Source organism: Salvelinus alpinus, chromosome 20, assembly GCF_045679555.1.
Source record: "Salvelinus alpinus chromosome 20, SLU_Salpinus.1, whole genome shotgun sequence".
Classification (NCBI taxonomy): Eukaryota; Metazoa; Chordata; class Actinopteri; order Salmoniformes; family Salmonidae; genus Salvelinus; species Salvelinus alpinus.
This window is the reverse complement of record NC_092105.1, coordinates 19,533,370-19,554,665: the sequence shown is the minus strand read 5'-3', so window position 1 is coordinate 19,554,665 and position 21,296 is coordinate 19,533,370. Positions and strand designations below refer to the sequence as shown.

General features: G+C 41.8%; 1 protein-coding gene across 1 annotated transcript in view; it reads right to left on the bottom strand.

Annotated features, from left to right (window-relative positions):
* The window catches only part of LOC139546431 (NALCN channel auxiliary factor 1-like), a 316,615-nt gene extending 295,968 nt beyond the window's left edge, over positions 1 to 20,647 (bottom strand). The window contains exon 1 of the mRNA XM_071354800.1: positions 19,283 to 20,647. Coding sequence (XP_071210901.1) covers positions 19,283 to 20,023 — 741 coding nt within the window. The 5' untranslated portion in view covers positions 20,024 to 20,647. The remainder of the gene's footprint in view (positions 1 to 19,282) is intronic.
* Between the last annotated feature and the right edge of the window lie 649 nt (positions 20,648 to 21,296).

Below are 21,296 nucleotides of genomic sequence, written 5' to 3'. Positions count from 1 at the left end.
AATGCTAATATTGTATAAATCTGAACTAATTAATTCAATCGAATTGATCAAAACAGGAGAATTCTTTATCTGGGTAAAAATCAACAAGGAGGCTATCTTGACAGATAAAAACGTCTTCCTCTGTGCCACATACATTCCCCCCTCAGAGTCACCCTACTTCAATGAAGAGAGTTTCTCCATTCTAGAGGGGGAAATTAGTCACTTTCAGGCCCAAGGCAACGTACTGGTCTGTGGAGACCTGAATGCTAGAACAGCAGAAGAACAAGACACTATTAACAGTCATGGGGATAAACACCTACCAGGAAGCAACAACCTTTCCCTCCCCACATACCCCCACAGAAACAACTATGACAAAGTGAAAAACAAAAACGGAGTACAGCTCGTGAAGCTCTGTCGAACACTGGGTCTGTACATAGTCAATGGTAGGCTGAGAGGGGACTCTTTTGGTAGGTACACCTACAGCTCATCCCTTGGCAGCAGCACTGTAGACTACTTCCTCACCGACCTAAACCCAGAGTCTCTCAGAGCCTTCACAGTCAGCCCGCTAACACGTCTCTCAGACCACAGTAAAATCACAGTGTATCTGAGAAGAGCGGAACCCAACCATGAAGCATCACGGCCCAATAAATTACGTGGGACTAAACAGGCCTATAGATTGAGTGCAAACAGTACAGACATCTACCAAAAAGCAATTAGTAGCCAAAAAATACAATCTCTCCTGGACAACTTTTTAGCCTTAACATTCTCATTCAGCAATGAAGGTGTAAATCTGGCTGTTTGGAACATAAACTTTATATTTGACAAATTAGCCTCCTTGGCTAATTTAAAGAAGCATAAGAGCAAACCAGAAATAACAGATAATGAAAAATGGTTTGATAATGATTGCAAAAATCTAAGAAAGTCATTGAGAAATATATCTAATCAAAAACACAGAGAACCAGACAACAAAAATATACGCCTTCAATATGGGGAAACACTGAAGCAATACAAACACACCCTAAGAACAAAAAAGGAACAGAACATTAGAAATCTGCTGGATGGAATTGAGGAATCCATAGAATCAAACCACTTCTGGGAGAATTTGAATAAATTAAACAAACCTCATCAGGAGGAATTGGCTATCCAAATTGGGGATATGTGGAGAAATCACTTTGCAAACCTCTACAGCAATATAACAAAGAGCCCAGAACAAAAAGATATACAAGAAAAATTACAAATCCTTGAATCAGCAGTCAAAGACTATCAGAATCCTGTGGATAGCCCAATTACAGAAGAATAATTATTGGAAAAACTATGCACTCTCCAACCCAAAAAGGCCTGTGGTGCTGATGGTATTTTAAATGAAATGATCAAAAATACAGACCACAAATTCAAATTGGCAATACTCAAACTCTTCAACGTTATCCTCACTGCAGGTATTTTCCCTGATATTTGGAACCAGGGATTGATCACACCAATCTATAAAAATGAAGACAAATTTGACCCAAATAATTACAGAGGAATTTGCGTTAACAGCAACTTGGGGAAAGTTCTCTGCACTATTATAAATACCAGACTACATAATTTCATTGACGAACACAACGTCCTGAGCAGAAGCCAGATTGGATGCAAAAAAATTATCGTACAACAGACCACATTTACACCCTCCACACTCTAATTGATAAACAAGTAAACCAAAACAAAGGCAAAATCTACTCGTGTTTCAAGAAAGCATTTGATTCAATTTGGCACGAAGGTCTTTTTTATAAACTAATAGAAAGTGGTATTGGAGGGAAAACATATGATTTTATTAAATCAATGTACACTAAAATCAAATGTGCGGTTAAAATTGGCAACAAGCAAACAGACTTCTTCTCTCAGGTACGGGGAGTGAAACAGGGCTGCCCAATAAGTCCAACACTATTTAACATCTACATTAACTTCTTGCAACTATAGGGGGTGCTGTTCCGCATTAGCATTTTTTGGTCTCCAAATTAAACGGCCTATTGCTCAATTCTTGATCGTACAATATGCATATCCTTACTAATATTGGATAGAAAACACTGTCTAGTTTCTAAAACCGTTTGAATTATGTCTGTGGGTGACCCAGAACTCCCTCTACAGCAAAAATCCTGACATGACTTGCGAAGGTCTGAGAATTATCCTCTGATCTGGGTTCAGTTTTAAAGCCTGTGTATATCCTATGGCTGGAATTGAACTGCACCCGCCTTCCCCTGGATGTCAGTAACCAATGAGAAGTGGAATGGTCTGTCTACGTAGCTGTCCGAGGTTATAAAGCCGGATGGAACGAGAGTACCTTTCTTTGTCTCGTTCGTCATGGCGCCTGGCAAGAAGTCAGGATGAAATTTTGGAACGCTCAGTTATCGACCAGAGATGTATCCGTCTGTAATTTAATTAAATATAGGTGTTAGAAACATCATAACGATGTTATTTGAAACCGATTTATATCAGTTTATGCGAGTATAGTGCTATTTTTCTGAATTTCCTTTGTATCTAGTTTGAGGATTTGGACATGTGTGTGCGACATAGCTAATGGTAGCAGCTAGTTCCAAAGGTGAAGAGGACGTTTTACAACAAAGCAACTATTCTTTTGAAGAAAAGACACATTGCCCAAGATACTGATGGAAGCTCGTCCAAAAGTAGGAACTATTTATGATGTTATTACGTATTTATGTGGAAAAATGTCATAGTGTTTGCGCGCCACTTTTGCAGGCACTGGTCTGGCTGCAACGCACACTATATGTCTAGTAACGTTAATTTTAAAAATCTAACATAGCGATTGCATTAAGAACTAATTTATCTTTCGATTGTTGTCCAACTTATATTTTTTAGTCAAGTTTATGAATAGTATTTTTATAAGAATAGGCGCTAATCCAAAATGGCGCCGGCCAGAATACATGCAATGTTTGTAGTGATTACATAGTATAACCACGATTTATGCTGCTAAATATGCACATTTTCGAACAAAAGCTATATGCATTGTGTAATATGATGTTACAGGTCTGTCATCTGATGAAGTATATCAAGGTTAGTCAAATTATATATCTTTTGTTGGGTTGTTACGATCGCTAACATTTACAGCTGGTAAATGCGGTTGTGATTCTGGCTATTGTGGTACGCTCATATAATGCTATATTGTGTTTTCGCTGTAAAACACTTAGAAAATCTGAAATATTCTCTGGATTCACAAGATCTGTGTCTTTCGATTGCTGTAGGCTGTCTATTTTTCTGAAGTGTTTTAGGATGATTCTTTTGGTAATTGACGTCGGTCTCTGGGGTCTCTGTAATTATTCCGGCTGCTTCCAACGCTATTTCAGATTGCAGCTGCAATGTAGAACTGTGATTTCTACCTGAAATATGCACTTTTTTCTAACAAAAACTATCCTATACCATGAATATGTTATCAGACTGTCATCTGAAGAGGTTTTTTCTTGGTTAGTGGCTATCAATATCTTAGTTTAGCCGAATTGGTGATAGCACCTGATGGAGTAAGAAACTGATGGAGTTAGAAAAGTGGTGTATTTTGCTAACGTGTTTAGCTAATAGATTTACATATTTTGTCTTCCCTGTAAAACATTTTAAAAATCTGAAATGGTGGCTTTATTCACAAGATCTGTATCTTTCATCTGGTGTCTTGGACTTGTGATTTAATGATATTTAGATGCTACTATCTACTTGTGAAGCTATGCTAGCTATGCTAATCAGTGTGTGGGGGGGTGGGGGGTGATCCCGGACCCGGGGTAGAGGCTCGTTAGAGGTTAATGAATTGGCAAAAACATTAGAAGAATCGGAAGCACCTGGTATGACCCTACACAACACTGAAATCAAGTGTCTGCTGTACGCAGATGACCTGTACGCAGATCGTCTTCACAGGTTCCGTCAGACCTGGGCTCTGACCGTTAACTTCTTGTGAATAGGGGGCGCTGTTTTCACTTTGGGAAAAACTTGTGCCCAATTTAAACGGCCTCGTACTCTATTCTAGATCGTACAATATGCATATTATTATTACTATTGGATAGAAAACACTCTCAAGTTTCTAAAACTGTTTGAATTATATCTGTGAGTAAAACAGAACTCATTTGGCAGCAAACTTCCAGACAGTAAGTGAAAAATCTGAAAATGATGCGCTGTTCCAGGGCCTGCCTATTCAATTGCTTAATATTTATGGATTTGCATGCACTGCATACGCCTTCCACTAGATGTCAACAGGCAGTGGACGGTGGAATGGGGTGTCTAGCTTGATCTGAGGTCGAACAAGAGCTCTTGGAATGACGTGACCAGAATTTCCTTTCTCTACCTAGGCGCGGGAAGGACATCAGCATTGGCTTCTGAAAAGCGTTCGGTATACACGGTGGATGTCTCCGGCTCTGATTTTATTTGATAGATGTGATAAAAACATCATAAAGTAGTTTTTTTCAACTGAGTTGTATCAGTTTATTCAAGTTTATTGCGACTAATATTTATTGGGTGAAAAGCCAAAATGTGCAGTTTTGGCAGCCAAATATGTGTCCTCCTGCCACAACCTGAGGGACAGTCAGTGAAAAGTGCAAAGTAATCTCAATAATATTTCTCATCTTGTTTTGTTTTGTCTTTCATACCATGTCATGTGTCTTCTCAGTCATGTTGACACTGGTCTACTACTGTTGCTTTAATGTATTGTTGTTCTGATTAATATTGTTGTTGTAGTTGTTGTTAATGGTAATCCCATGTCCACTACTACTATTATTATTGCTGTTGGTCCCACCATTTATTTATATATAAATATATTTTTATTTTTATTTTTCGATATGTATACTTTGACAATGTAAATAATAATGAACTTGCCATGTCAATAAAGTAAATTGAGAGAGAGAGAGAGAGAGAGAGAGAGAGAGAGAGAGAGAGAGAGAGAGAGAGAGAGAGAGAGAGAGAGAGAGAGAGAGAGAGAGAGAGAGAGAGAGAGAGAGAGAGAGAGGAACTCTGTCCAGGAGCTGAGAGAGCCATACCACAGCTCTTGAGCAGGTAAAGGCCACCATGAGGAGAGAGCTGGTGCAGGTAAAGGAGGAGATGGCAAAGGAGTTGTCTGTCATCAAGAGGGTGCTGCAGCACAGAAAACAGACTGTAGAGACTCCCAGAGAGAAGCTGCAGCCCATCACCACCCCTAACAACCCCACTGACCCACCTTTACCAACAACCCCCCCCCCCCCCATACCGACAACACTTTACCCACACCCCCAGTCAACAAGGAGGCTCACATGGAGACACCTACTACAGAGAGAAGCTCTCTGGCCCCCCTTGACAGACCCCCACACACCCCTCCATGTACACAGGCCCTGTGTACTCCAGCCCCAGACCGTAAACGCACTAATCTGGTAAAACCCACTGAGGTGGCCATCCTTCTTGACTCAAATGGGAAATTCATCCAAGAAGATAAACTCTCACACAAGGTGTGCAAAATATGGTGCCCAAAAACACAGGATGCACTCCACATCCTGTCCCAGCCTGACTTTGGCACACCAGGCCACATTATTATTCACACCGGCACCAACAACCTGCGAGAGGAGCAGGAGAGAGTAGGCAGCCTGGTCAACAGAGTAGCAGAGAGGGCCTCTGAGCGGTTCCCCAACTCCCACATCCACTCTGCTGCCTCGCAAAGACTTTCATCACCGTACCATTCAGAAAGTCAACGCTGACATCACCAGAGGGTGTGGCCTACTCACGAACGTACACGTTGCTCACCACCCAACAATCACCCCAGAGCATCTGCATGACCACTCCCACCTGAGGAAGCAGACAGTAGGGATGTTTGCCAAGTCTCTAAAGGACGTGGCACTTGGTAGACAAACACCCCATGCCGCACTGGACAGAGGACCACCCAGAGACCCCTACCAGACCACTGCACCACCAAGGAGCCCCAGGCCCATTCAACGCCACACCAGACCCAGCGCACCCCACAGGCCCCACCCACCACCAGAGCATTACCACTTCCATCGGCTTAGCCAGACTGGTCCGGGCCCAGCCTACTACCCCGCACCAGACCACCACCCCTACCAGACCAGAGAGGAAGCCCCACGGGCCAGAACTGTCCCTCCTCCACTTCACAGGGCCCAACAGCAGGACCAGCGCAGCTACGCAGAGGTCGTCAGAGGACAGGAGAACCCTGTAGGATTAAGTGAGATTAAACAGCTCCTCCAATACATCTGCACTAAACTGCACTAAACACACACGGACGCACGCACACACACACACCTATTGTACTATTTACTTGTTCAATGAATAGGAAAATGTATATATATAACAAAAAAAATGTTAGCTGTTATCCTGTTAATCTCACTCAATTTATTAGTTAGTAGTTACTGTATTTCTGACTGCTATTCATTCTTTTTACAACATGAAATCACTATCAGTTAGCATGTGGAACATTCAGGGCCTAAACTCATCAACCTTTGGACTGGAGAGTTTAGCACTGGAGTTCAACAAAAACCTTAAAGATGTTGACATCATCATTCTGCAGGAGACATGGTGTAAGGCTGACATTGTCACTCACTGTCCCACAGGCTACAGAGAGGTAATTGTGCCGTCACAAAAACACAGCTCTGTCAATAGAGGCAGAGACTCTGGACTGATCATTTGGTACAAATCCGAACTACAATATCTAATTGATCCCCTCAAAATTGGCAAATATCACATTTGGTTAAAACTGAAAAAATAACTTGTACTGAGAGAAAAAGATGTGTTCCTTTGCGCAATATATACTGTATCCCCCCCTCAGAATCCCCATATTACTCAGAGGAGATCTTCCCCACCCTTGAGGAAGAGACGGGCCATTTCCAGGCCCAGGGAAATGTGTTCATCTGTGGGGACACAAATGCGCACACAGGAACACTACCTGATCTAACGAGCACACGAGGAGACAGCTTTATTACAGGCCATACAGTTTCTAACTGTCTTAATCTCCCCCATAGAAACAACAGTGACAGCACCGTCAACAAAAACGGAAGGGATCTTTTGCAGCTCTGTAGAAGCCTGGGTCTGTACTTTGTCAATGGTAGGTTACGGGGGGGGTTTTGGGGAGATTCACCTACTGCTCACCTCTTGGCCACAGTACAGTAGACTATATGATCGCAGACATTGACCCTTTCTCTCTCAGCTCATTCACTGTCAAGCCACTAACACCTCTGTCTGATCACAGCCAAATTACGTTGTTCCTCAAAAGAATAGACATGGAAACAACCACACATTCACAGCCCAGTAAGCTGTACAACATCAGAAATTCATACAGATGGGCCCAAAACAGCACAGAAGAATACCAGAAAGCAACCTGGAACCAAAATATCCAAACACTCTTAGATAACTTTCTGGATACCACATTCACTCACAGTAAAGAAGGCATCAATCTAGCAGTACAAAACATCAACTATATATTCAGGCAAACGGCAAAAGAAGCACGATTGAAATTGTCACACCCTGACCGTAGAGAGCTTTTTATGTCTCTATTTTGGTTTGGTCAGGGTGTGATTTGGGTGGGCATTCTATGTTCCTTTTTCTATGATTTGTATTTCTGTGTGTTTGGCCGGGTGTGGTTCTCAATCAGAGGCAGCTGTCTATCGTTGTCTCTGATTGAGAACCATACTTAAGTTGCCTTTTCCCACCTGTATTGGTGGGTAGTTGTCTATGTGTAGTTGCATGTCAGCACTAGTTGTTTATAGCTTCACGTTCGTTCTGTTGTTTTGTTGGATTGTTTAAGTGTTCTTCGTTTGAAATAAAATAATGTATTCAAATCACGCTGTGCCTTGGTCTCATCGTTATGACGAACATGACAGAAATTGATAAAAAACAAAACAAAAAAGATCAGATGACAACTGGTTTGATGCAGATTGTAAAATTATAAGGAAAAAACTTGGAACACTATCCAACCAAAAGCACAGAGACCCAAATAATGGTTAATTACGCCTTCATTACTGTGAGACTTTAAAACTCTATAAACGTACACTCAGAACCAAAAAAGCACAATACAACAGCAAGCAGCTGACACTAATTGAGGAGTCCATGAACACAAACAACTTTTGGCAAAATTGAAAAAAATAAAATAAAATCTAAACAAGAGGAATTAGCGATACAAAATGGTGACATATGGACAACCCATTTTAAAACACTCTACAACACCGTTCAAATTGACACAAACGCAGAACAACGCCAAATTCATGAGAAGTTGAATGGATTAGAAAAAGCTATAAAGGACAATCAAAATCCACTGGACTCCCCAATTACTGACCAGGAGCTCTATAAGAAACTTCAGGCTCTCAAATTTAAAAAGGCATGCGGACCTGATGGCATACTAAATGAGATGCTCAAACTCACTAGTGCAACATTTCAGTTGGCTATATTAAAACTGTTTAATTTGATCCTGAGTGTAGGTTATTTCCCTGACATCTGGAATCAAGGACTCATAACCCAAATCTTTAAGAACGGAGACAAATTTGACCCTAACAATTACAGAGGCATTTGTGTGAACAGTAACCTGGGGAAGGTTTTCTGTAGTATTATCAACGTAAGAGTTCTAAACTTCCTTAATAAGCACACTGTCTTGAGTAAAAGCCAAATTGGATTTATACCAAAACATCGCACAACTGATCATATTTACACCCTACACACCCTGATAGATAAACATGTCCACCAAAATATAAGTTTGCTTTATCGACTTCCAAAAAGCATTTGATTCTATTTGGCATACAGGACTGTTCTACAAAGTTATTGAAAGTGGTGTAGGGGGTAAAACATATGACATAATTAAATCAATATTTACTGGCAATACGTGCAGCATTAAAATTGGTAAGAAAAGAACAGAATTCTTTAACCAGGGGCGGGGCCTTCGCCAGGGTTGCAATCTGAGCCCTACACTCTTCAATATTTACATTAACGAATTGGCCACTATTCTAGAAAAATCCTCAGCCCCTGGTGTTAGTCTCCACAATTCAGAAGTTAAATGCCTACTCTTCGCAGATGACCTATGCCTGCTGTCACCCACAGCACATGGCCTACAGCAGAGCCTGGACCTGCTAGAGCAGTACTGCCAGACCTGGGCCCTGGCAGTAAACCCCAAAAAGACTAAAATAATGATTTTCCAGAGAAGATCCAGAACTCAAGGAATTAGACCAAAGTTCTCAATTGGTACAAAATATATAGAGTACTGTACACACTACAATTACTTAGGTTTAAAAATAAGCTCAACTGGACACCGTAACCTCTCTTGGGTACGTGAGACGTTAGCGTCCCACCTCTTCAACAGCCAGTGAAACTGCTGAGCGCCAAATTCAAATACAGAAATTCTCATTATAAAAATTCTGAAAAAAAAACATATGTTACATAGGTTTAAAGATTAACTTCTTGTGAATCCAACCACGGTGTCAGATTTTAAAAATGCTTTATGGCGAAAGCATACCTTACGATTATTTGAGAACATAGCACAGCAGACAAATCATTACAAACAGTAACCAGCCAAGTAGAAGAGTTACACAAGTCAGAAATAGAGATAAATCTAATCCCTTACCTTTGATGATCTTCATATCGTTGCACTCAGCAGACTGTTCCAAAATGTTCCTTTTGTTCGATAAAGTCTCTTTATATCCAAAAACCTCCGTTTTGTTCGCGCGTTTTCTTCAGTAATCCACAGGCTCAAAGGCAGTCAAAACAGGCAGACAAAAAATCTAAATTGTATCCGTAAAGTTCATAGAAACATGTCAAACGATGTTTATATTCAATCCTCAGGTTGTTTTTAGCCTAAATAATCGATAATATTTCAACCGGACAATAACGTCGTCAATATAAAAGCTAAACAAGAAAGGTGCTCTCTCGGTCGAGCGCATGAAAAAGCTCTGTGACACTTTAGGGTCCACTCATTCAGACTACTCTTACTTCCTCATTTTTCAGAATACAAGCCTGAAACAATTTCTAAAGACTGTTAACATCTAGTGGAAGGCATAGGAACTGCAATTTGAGTCCTAAGTCAATGGATACTGTAATGGCATTGAATAGAAAACTACAAAACCAAAAGAAAAACGACTTCCCGAATGGATTTTTCTCAGGATTTCGCCTGCCAAATCAGTTCTGTTATACTCACAGACACTATTTTAACAGTTTTGGAAACTTTAGAGTGTTTTCTATCCAAATCTACCAGTTATATGCATATCATATCTTCTGGGCCCGAGAAGCAGGCAGTTTAATTTGGGCATGCTTTTCATCCAATATTCCGAATGCTGCCCCCTACCCTAGAGATGTTAATATGGCAGTGAATGAACTGAGAGAAAAAGCACTTAAGGCATTCTATGCCATTAAAAAGCAAATTCAAATTGAAATACCTATTCAAATTTGGCTAAAACTAATTGAATATGTCATTGAACCAATTGCACTTTATGGCAGCGAGGTGTGAGGTCCACTTGCAAAACAAGATTTCATCAAATGGGACAAACACCCCATTGAAACCCTGCATGCAGAGTTCTGTAAGATTCTCCTACATGTCCAGAGGAAAACTACAAACAATGCATGCAGGGCAGAATTAGGCCACAAATCACAGCAGCAAGATTTGTGACCTGTTGCCACAAGAAAAGGGCAACCAGTGAAGAACAAACATCATTGTAAATACAACCCATATTTATGCTTATTTATTTTAACTTGTGTGCTTTAACCATTTGTACATTGTTACAACACTGTATATATATAATATAACATTTGTAATGTCTTTATTGTTTTGAAACTTCTGTATGTGTAATGTTTACTGTTAATTTGTATTGTTTATTTCACTTTTGTATAATATCTACCTCACTTGCTTTGGCAATGTTAACACATGTTTCCCATGCCAATAAAGCCCCTTGAATTGAATTGAATTGAATTGAGAGAGAGAGAGAGAGAGAGCATTTTACTGCACGACACATTTTTGGTGGACAGACTGCACGACACAAGAGTTGTGTTGGTGGACAGACAGGAGAATACTGAAGGACGTTGACAACACGTTTCCATGGGAGTGGAGGCAGAGATAGAGTGCTTGTCTAAGAGACACATTTTCCTTGTGTGCCTGTGTGCCTGGGGAGAAACAAACAGTGTCAGCTAATATGGAGGGGAGTTTCCCTGTGTCCCTGGGCCAGCAGCTAGCTGCTGCTTCTGGGAGAAAACACACACAACTGTAATTGAATTTCACCCACAGCCATCATCAGAGAAAGGGAGGGAGGGAAGAGAGTGATGGAGAGGGAGAGGCAGAGAGACAGGGAGATAAAGAGAGAGAGAGAGAGAGGGAGGGAGAGAGAGAGAGAGAGAGAGAGAGAGAGAGAGAGAGAGAGAGAGAGAGAGAGAGAGAGAGAGAGAGAGAGAGAGAGAGAGAGAGAGAGAGAGAGAGAGAGAGAGAGAGAGAGAGAGAGAGAGAATTATAGTGGGCATGTTGTTTGTGTACTGATATTGTTCAACAATGAGTGAACTGTGTGACATTCAGAAGTCCCCTATACATTAACGTAGATGAATACATTATAATCTGAAATGCAGGAAGTGGCATGTTTACCAGCTGAAAACAGTCAGATTCACTTGACAACTGACCAATAACATACAGTACAAATGACCCTCCTTGTGGATAAACCTTGCTTTGGTGCCTGTTCTTTCCCAAGAGCTGTAATTCAAGTAAATGACTTCAAATCGTTGTCACTTTACTGTAAAATCTCATCAAGTTAACAGTAGGAATGATAAGAGGAATTCAGCAAATACAGCGGAGAGAAGGGTGGAAGTAAGGGAATGACACAAGTGATTTAGAGAATAGAGAACGAGTTCAAGAGAATAAAAGGGAATGAGAGAAATGAATGAGAGAGACAGCTGGAGAAATGGAGAGATAGAGTGAATGAGATGGCGGGCAGCAGGTATGGAGGGATGGAGAGATGGAGGGATGGAACGGGATGCAATAGGCCCTGTGAGGACAGGACTGTAAAATGACCTTAACCCAGATCAGTATCTATCACTCCCCGACAGGAAGAGAGCACTCAACACCAGCAGATTTCCTAAGAAAGCGACAGATGAGGACAGGGGGATGAGGAGAGAGAGGGGAGGAGATCAGCATGTTGAGACAGACAAAACCCTTGAGACAGGGTCATCTGAGAAGAGGAGAATTATGGGAGTGCAAATTAAATTACACCGGAAGAGACATACAGGTCTGGATCTGCAGGAAACACTGGGCTCTGTGTGTGTGTGTGTGTGTGTGTGTGTGTGTGTGTGTGTGTGTGTGTGTGTGTGTGTGTGTGTGTGTGTGTGTGTGTGTGTGTGTGTGTGTGTGTGTGTGTGTGTGTGTGTGTGTGTGTGTGTGTGTGTGTGTGTGTGTTTGTGTGTGTGTGTGTGTGTGTGTGTTATTTGTAATGCACATTATGAAAGCACACACACAGACACATTGGCACAGATGCATAGACACTATCTGATATGTGGTGAGTCAGGTTCACACAGAGTTTGAAGGTCATAAAGACCACACATGGACAGGATGGAGAGAGAGAGAAAGAGAGGGAGGGAAAAAGCATGGCTTAATGTGAAGTGGTAAAACACAGACACACTAACACGCTGTAGTGTGTGTGTTTGTTGTGCCACATAGAGCACCCAGCAGAACACAGAAGAAGCCCTTTGACACCTGATACCTGCTAGCTGCCAGTGTGTGTGTGAGGGAGAGGATTAGTGGTCAGAGTAACAACAATCTCTCATTGACTCTCCTGATGCAGGTCCTGTAGGCCTGTTAAATCTCTCTATTCCAGATCTCTCTCTTCCTGCTCTCTCTCTCTCTTCCTGTTCACTCTCTCTTCCTGCTTTCTCTCTCTCTCTTCCTGCTTTCTCTCTCTCTTCCTGCTCTCTCTCTTCCTGCTTTCTCTCTTCCTGCTCTCTCTCTCTTCCTGCCCTCTCTCTATTCCTGATCTCTCTATTCCTGCTCTCTCTTCCTGCTCTTTATCTCTCTCTCACACACTTTCTCACTCTCACTATAAACTATATTCAATATGCTATAGGAGGGACATTGACCGATACATTAGCTAACCTCAGCTGTTTACGTTCCACTGTCCTTTTCCCTCATCTATTCTTACCCATACCAGAGACTGCTCAGGGCAGGGGTCTTAAGAGCTTAAGAGTTGTCTAGGCAGTGACAGTATGTGATTCAGGCCTAGAGTGCTGTGCTCTTCTAAAGGTCACACTAACACAGGAATTCATTAGCAATTCAGATGTGGCTAAGAGGGTAAGAGGCTGCACTGGCCCTTATTGCATTATCAGGGAGTATAGCGGCAGCTAGCATGCTCAACACTGATTAGGTGACGGAAAGGGGAGGATAATGTTATGTACACTACTGTTCAAAAGTTTGGGGTCACTTAGAAATGTCCTTGTTTTTGAAAGAAAAGCTAGTTGTTTGTCCATTAAAATAAATTAAAATTGATTAGAAAAACAGTGGAGACATTGTTAATGTTGTAAATGACTATTGTAGCTGGAAACGGCTGATTTTGAATGGAATATCTACATAGGCGCACAGAGGCACATTATCAGCAACCATCACTCCTGTGTTCCAATGGCACGTTGTGTTAGCTAATCCAAGTTCATCATTTTAAAAGGCTAATTGATCATTAGAAAACCCTTTTACAATTATGTTAGCAATAATTGGCCAGACCTTTCTTCTGAAACTCGTCAGTCTATTCTTGTTCTGAGAAATTAAGGCTATTCCATGTGAGAAATTGCCAAGAAACTGAAGATCTCATACAACGCTGTGTACTACTCCCTTCACAGAACAGTGCAAACTGGCTCTAACCAGAATAGAAAGAGGAGTGGGAGGCCCCGGTGCACAACTGAGCAAGAGGACAAGTACATTAGAGTGTCCAGTTTGAGAAACAGATGCCTCACAAGTCCTCAACTGGCAGATTCATTAATTAGGGCTAGGGTCCATTTTTCAGAATTTCTGGTAGTTCTCCAGGAACAGGGTTGAATTGAAAACCTACAGGAGGGTAGTTCTCCAGGAACAGGGTTGGAGTGAAAACCAGCAGGATGGTAGTTCTCCAGGAACAGGGTTGGATTGAAAACCAGCAGGATGGTAGTTCTCCAGGAACAGGGTTGGAGACCCCTGATATGGAGGGTGACTCAATCATCATCATCATCACCATCATTATCACCATCATTATCATCATCACCATCATGATCACCATCATTAACATCATCATTATCATCAACACCATCATCACCACCATCATCATCAATATCATTATCATCATCACCATCATCATCACCATCATTATCATCATCATTATCATCGTCACCATCATTATTATCATAAGTATCACCATCATTATCATCCTCATCATTATCATTACAATCATCAACAACCATCCTCACCATCATCACTATCATTTCCTATATCATTATCACTATCAATACTTCTCTGCTAGTCTTTTTAAGAAACATTTGTGTGATGAAAATGCCAAACAACTTGTATAATCTATTTACATACACTCCCACCAGACACGCCACTATGGGTTTCTATTTACATACACTCCCACCAGACACACCACTATGGGTTTCTATTTACATACACTCCCACCAGACACGCCACTATGGGTTTCTATTTACATACACTCCCACCAGACACACCACTATGGGTTTCTATTTACATACACTCCCACCAGACACGCCACTATGGGTTTCTATTTACATACACTCCCAGCAGACACACCACTATGGGTTTCTATTTACATACACTCCCAGCAGACACACCACTATGGGTTTCTATTTACATACACTCCCACCAGACACACCACTATGGGTTTCTATTTACATACACTCCCACCAGACACACCACTATGGGTTTCTATTTACATACACTCCCACCAGACACACCACTATGGGTTTCTATTTACATACACTCCCAGCAGACACACCACTATGGGTTTCTATTTACATACACTCCCAGCAGACACACCACTATGGGTTTCTATTTACATACACTCCCACCAGACACACCACTATGGGTTTCTATTTACATACACTCCCACCAGACACACCACTATGGGTTTCTATTTACATACACTCCCACCAGACACACCACTATGGGTTTCTATTTACATACACTCCCACCAGACACGCCACTATGGGTTTCTATTTACATACACTCCCACCAGACACACCACTATGGGTTTCTATTTACATACACTCCCAGCAGACACACCACTATGGGTTTCTATTTACATACACTCCCACCAGACACACCACTATGGGTTTCTATTTACATACACTCCCACCAGACACGCCACTATGGGTTTCTATTTACATACACTCCCAGCAGACACACCACTATGGGTTTCTATTTACATACACTCCCAGCAGACACACCACTATGGGTTTCTATTTACATACACTCCCACCAGACACACCACTATGGGTTTCTATTTACATACACTCCCACCAGACACACCACTATGGGTTTCTATTTACATACACTCCCAGCAGACACACCACTATGGGTTTCTATTTACATACACTCCCAGCAGACACACCACTATGGGTTTCTATTTACATACACTCCCACCAGACACACCACTATGGGTTTCTATTTACATACACTCCCACCAGACACACCACTATGGGTTTCTATTTACATACACTCCCAGCAGACACACCACTATGGGTTTCTATTTACATACACTCCCACCAGACACACCACTATGGGTTTCTATTTACATACACTCCCAGCAGACACACCACTATGGGTTTCTATTTACATACACTCCCAGCAGACACACCACTATGGGTTTCTATTTACATACACTCCCACCAGACACGCCACTATGGGTTTCTATTTACATACACTCCCACCAGACACACCACTATGGGTTTCTATTTACATACACTCCCACCAGACACACCACTATGGGTTTCTATTTACATACACTCCCACCAGACACACCACTATGGGTTTCTATTTACATACACTCCCAGCAGACACACCACTATGGGTTTCTATTTACATACACTCCCAGCAGACACACCACTATGGGTTTCTATTTACATACACTCCCAGCAGACACACCACTATGGGTTTCTATTTACATACACTCCCAGCAGACACACCACTATGGGTTTCTATTTACATACACTCCCAGCAGACACACCACTATGGGTTTCTATTTACATACACTCCCACCAGACACACCACTATGGGTTTCTATTTACATACACTCCCACCAGACACACCACTATGGGTTTCTATTTACATACACTCCCACCAGACACACCACTATGGGTTTCTATTTACATACACTCCCACCAGACACACCACTATGGGTTTCTATTTACATACACTCCCACCAGACACACCACTATGGGTTTCTATTTACATACACTCCCACCAGACACACCACTATGGGTTTATATTTACATACACTCCCAGCAGACACACCACTATGGGTTTCTATTTACATACACTCCCAGCAGACACACCACTATGGGTTTCTATTTACATACACTCCCACCAGACACACCACTATGGGTTTCTATTTACATACACTCCCACCAGACACACCACTATGGGTTTCTATTTACATACACTCCCAGCAGACACACCACTATGGGTTTCTATTTACATACACTCCCAGCAGACACACCACTATGGGTTTCTATTTACATACACTCCCACCAGACACACCACAATGGGTTTCTATTTACATACACTCCCAGCAGACACACCACTATGGGTTTCTATTTACATACACTCCCAGCAGACACACCACTATGGGTTTCTATTTACATACACTCCCAGCAGACACACCACTATGGGTTTCTATTTACATACACTCCCACCAGACACACCACTATGGGTTTCTATTTACATACACTCCCAGCAGACACACCACTATGGGTTTCTTCACTGTACCCAAACCAAAAACAGATGTAATGCTTAGATCAGTTATTTAGAGCCATGTGATTGTGGAATGCTCTGACAGCAGAGATTACTCAAGCAAAAAAAAGTTTAGCTTTAAAAAGCACATAAAAAAACAACACATATTGTATCACAGTGCCTCTCCTCTTTCTAAAGAACTAATTTACCTGTATATAAGAATATGAATATGTACTGAATATAAGAATATGAATATGTACTGAATATAAGAATATGAATATGCACTGTATATAAGAATATGAATATGTACTGAATATAAGAATATGAATATGTACTGTATATAAGAATATGAATATGTACTGAATATAAGAATATGAATATGTACCGTATATATGAAAATGAATATGTACTGAATATAAGAATATGAATATGTACCGTATATATGAAAATGAATATGTACTGAATATAAGAATATGAATATGTACCGTATATATGAAAATGAATATGCACTGTATATAAGAATATGAATATGTACTGTATACATGAATATGTACCGTATATACGAATATGAATATGTACTGTATATATGAATATGTGCTGTGTATAAGAATATGAATATGTACTGTATATATAAATATGAATATGTACTGTATATAAGAATATGAATATGCACTGTATATATGAATATGAATATATACTGTATATATCATTATGAATATGTACTGTATATATGAAAAGTGTGTAAATAGTATTTGTGTTGTCTCTTAGTGTCTTTCCAATAGCAATATAAAACAATGCATTATGTTTGTTTTTGTATTATTTTATTTTTTAGAATTGTTTTATGTAATGTCCTTGTCTATAACTGTTCTGTTCTTTGTCATGTATTTGTACATTGTATGTGGACCCCAGGAAGAGTAGATGCTGCTTGTGCAGTAGCTAATGGGGATCCTAATGAACTCAACTAAACAGTGACATTACCACCAGAAAAGCATACTTACAGTTTTTCTCAGTCGCTTTGGTGCATTTCTTAGATCAAAAGTGCAATTCTTGATACTACTTGTACAAATTCCAAATCATCTAGTCACTTGTGCACATCATTAAAGCAATTTCTTATTCCTTTGAACAAATTGCAATTGATAATGTACAAGTGTCAGCTTTTTTCCACATTATCAATTGCTCATGTCATGTTGATCAAAATATAGTAGATGGTTCTCTGTTGAATAGTCTTACCCCTCAAAACATCTAGGCATTAGTTCCTTGCATAAGCCATTACATGCAAAATTGTTGAACTATTTGTCATAAACTGTCAAGCATAGTTTTACACATTTCTATTAGACCTTTTGTACAAAAACGTGAATTGATGAATCGTGCAGGTGAAATTGACCCTCACTCATGAAGGAATGTAAAGTGTTAGTTCAACCAACAATCAACCAGTTGTCTAAATTGCTCAAAGGTGCATCTCATGAAGATTCAATTGGCAAGCATATATAGACAGACCACAACACAGAGTTGCAATTTTCCAATAATGGATGGACCAGGAAACGAACAGGGTCAACAGCCAAGAGGAGGAAGAAGAGGAGCAAGGATGCGTGGTGGAAGGCAAAACAGAGGAAGAGGCAGAAGAGGACATAGGCGCATATCTGATGACATAAGGGCCACTATTGTAGACCATGTTGTCAATCATGGCCTTACAATGGCTGAGGCGGGTCGAAGGGTGCAGCCGAATATTGGGAGATCAACCGTGTCCTCAATAGTTCAAACGTTTCGAAGAGAGAACAGGTATGTCCACCAATGTACAGTGCACTGTTACTGTATATAAGCAGTATACTGTATACTCTCTCTCTCTCTCTCTCTCTCTCTCTCTCTCTCTCTCTCTCTCTCTCTGGTTGGTTTTCAGAAGGAGTGATGAAAGTAAGAATTGGTCTTGTGATACACACAGTGACAACCTATTTTTTTGGTGTCCTTTGGGTTTTAGGCCTGTGATGGTGTGTCTGCAGCCCTTGAAGCAACTCAATAAAGGCCAGTTACTTAAATTATTTGATTCAAACTATCTCTCTCTTTTTCTTTCGGGTTACTCTTTCTCTTTCTGTTGTAGGCTAGGCCTATGCCACACACAACAACCATTACAAATGAACTCCTGCATCAAAATAATCCACAAGTGCTCATCCACTCGCTCGTGCTTGCACAAAGATACACACTACACGCGCGCATACAGTACAGGGAAGACAAGTGGGGTGATGCTCTAACAAACTCTTTGAAAGGCTAGAGGCACGTTTTTGGGAAGAAAAATATATACATTCCCACATCGAGATTGACATCGGTTACCATGACGACTTGGAATCCATCCAACCCCGTATAAGTGTGTTGATGCGAAAAAAAGACAATAGCTAGTGCTATGATGATATTTGCAATCCATTCACATCCTACCTTGCATTCTTCCATACATGTCCTGACCGAGTATTCATCCGTCTCATATTTCCCAACCAGCAGCTCAAACTCCTGGTAGTCCTCCTGAGCTTGCCGGTCAAAGCGCTGGTAAGCGCGAACACACTCGCTGCATCCCAGCGTGTCTCCCTCAGCCACGTCCAGGCTGCAGTTTATATTGTCCGGACTCGTAAACCCGCTAAACAAATCCAAAAGAGAGTAGGAATTACAAAAAGAAAGATACAAATCGCTCAGATTCACGTCCGTGGACTGCGTACCCTCCTCCCCGCCCCCGGAGAGGCCAAGGCACACGGGCTCTGCGTCCGTGAAAGTGAAGCAGTCTATAGACAGGCTGTCCGGGTGACATATGTCCAGTCGCCATAGAGGTTTGGTAGAATTCACTATAAAAATAACATCTAGCTCTCTGTTTAGGCGGCTGTGGGGGGGACGGGAGTCAGAGGAGTGGATGTGGTGACGGTGAGTCGAGTTTAGGTACTCGGCCATGTCTGTAAAGGCGAGCTGCTTATCCTGCCACTTGTCTCGGGTTCGCGTCAGTTTGGCCTCTGCGCCGCAGAACCACAAGTGATCAGAGAGCAGGACCGTGATGAAGAGAAGAGAGGCCAGCGACAGGCGCCATCTCTGGGCCCGCTCCGACTCGGTAAATGGCTTCTCGTTCTCTCGGGGTGCAAACCAGATTTTTAAGCCGTCATCTTGCTGCCGACACATCCAAACACCCCTGGTCATATTTTAGGAAAAGCGCAGCTCTGGCCGACTCCACCGTGGGGGCTCCTCTGCCACTATACTCATTGACTTGGGGAGATGGACTCCGGTTATTTCTCCTCGGTAGCGGTGGGCTGCCGTGCCGCCGTCGGTCCTGGGCGCTCCTCTCTCCCGCACGACCCCGTCGGTGTGCTATTCCGATCCAATTAGCGCGCCCGCACAGATTAAGCCTTGCGCTGCCGCATCCCCGTTCTCCATGGCTCTCCGGGGGGAAACCGCGTTCTCTGTAACCGCATGCCTCGCGCCCCGCTCCCTCTCTTCTGCTCTCCGGGGTTATGCTCGCGCGCAGAGAGAGACCAGCTGTTGCGAGCCTCTTGATGCTGGTGCCGGTACTACTGCTGTTTCCCGGATTCAGTTACGAGAAATCAAAAGACTTTTGATTGTACGCCAGATGATCTTGCCAGTCCGTTTCTCGGCAGAATGCCTTGGATATTTTCTTCCGATGGCCACAGTCATCTTGGACCTGGGTAAAGTTGCCGCCATGTTCGTCTTAAAACACTTTTTGGGGGAGCTGGGTCAGTTTGCGTCATCTCCATCGCTGCAATAGCTGCAATCGTTGCGCAGTGGCGGAGCAGCCTACTTATTACACACACAGATACATGCAGGCGGTTAATGGCACTAGCCCACAACTCTGGACCCCAGGACACGCACAGGGATGAAATGTGAGGTCTGATACCTGTTACCAGTTGGGTTGCAAAACATATTGGCTTCATAGTCAGCACTGTTGCCACTGATGCAGTTCAGAGATTGGGAGGAAATAGAGCAGAAACACGTAAATTGTACAATATTTCTCTTAAGAGTTCATTTAATTTAGCAAAAATTGTATGGCGCAAGATCATAAAAAAATTATGTGCCACTTTATTTCAATGCCATGAATGACAGCAGCCAGCCAGGTTGCTCAAGATTCACATTGAAAATTGACATATATCCATGTCCTGAGGATGTCGGGAGATGCCTTCAAAACCCGACACTAGGGGCAACGGTAAGCGCTATTAGGATCAAGTATACTGTAAAGCAGCATTCCCAAACTAGGGACGCCTGATATGAAAATTCGGTAGCAGGAGAATGTCAAAATCTTGAAGAACAATAAAAAAATTGAGGCTACATTATAATTTCGTCTTTGTTTCTCAAAATCATGTAATGTGTTTTACCTTCAAAATCTAAATGAAAAATATTCAGATCTAAAAGAAAAATTCAACCAGACAGCACCCTTAGATCACGGGAAAAGGCCACACTT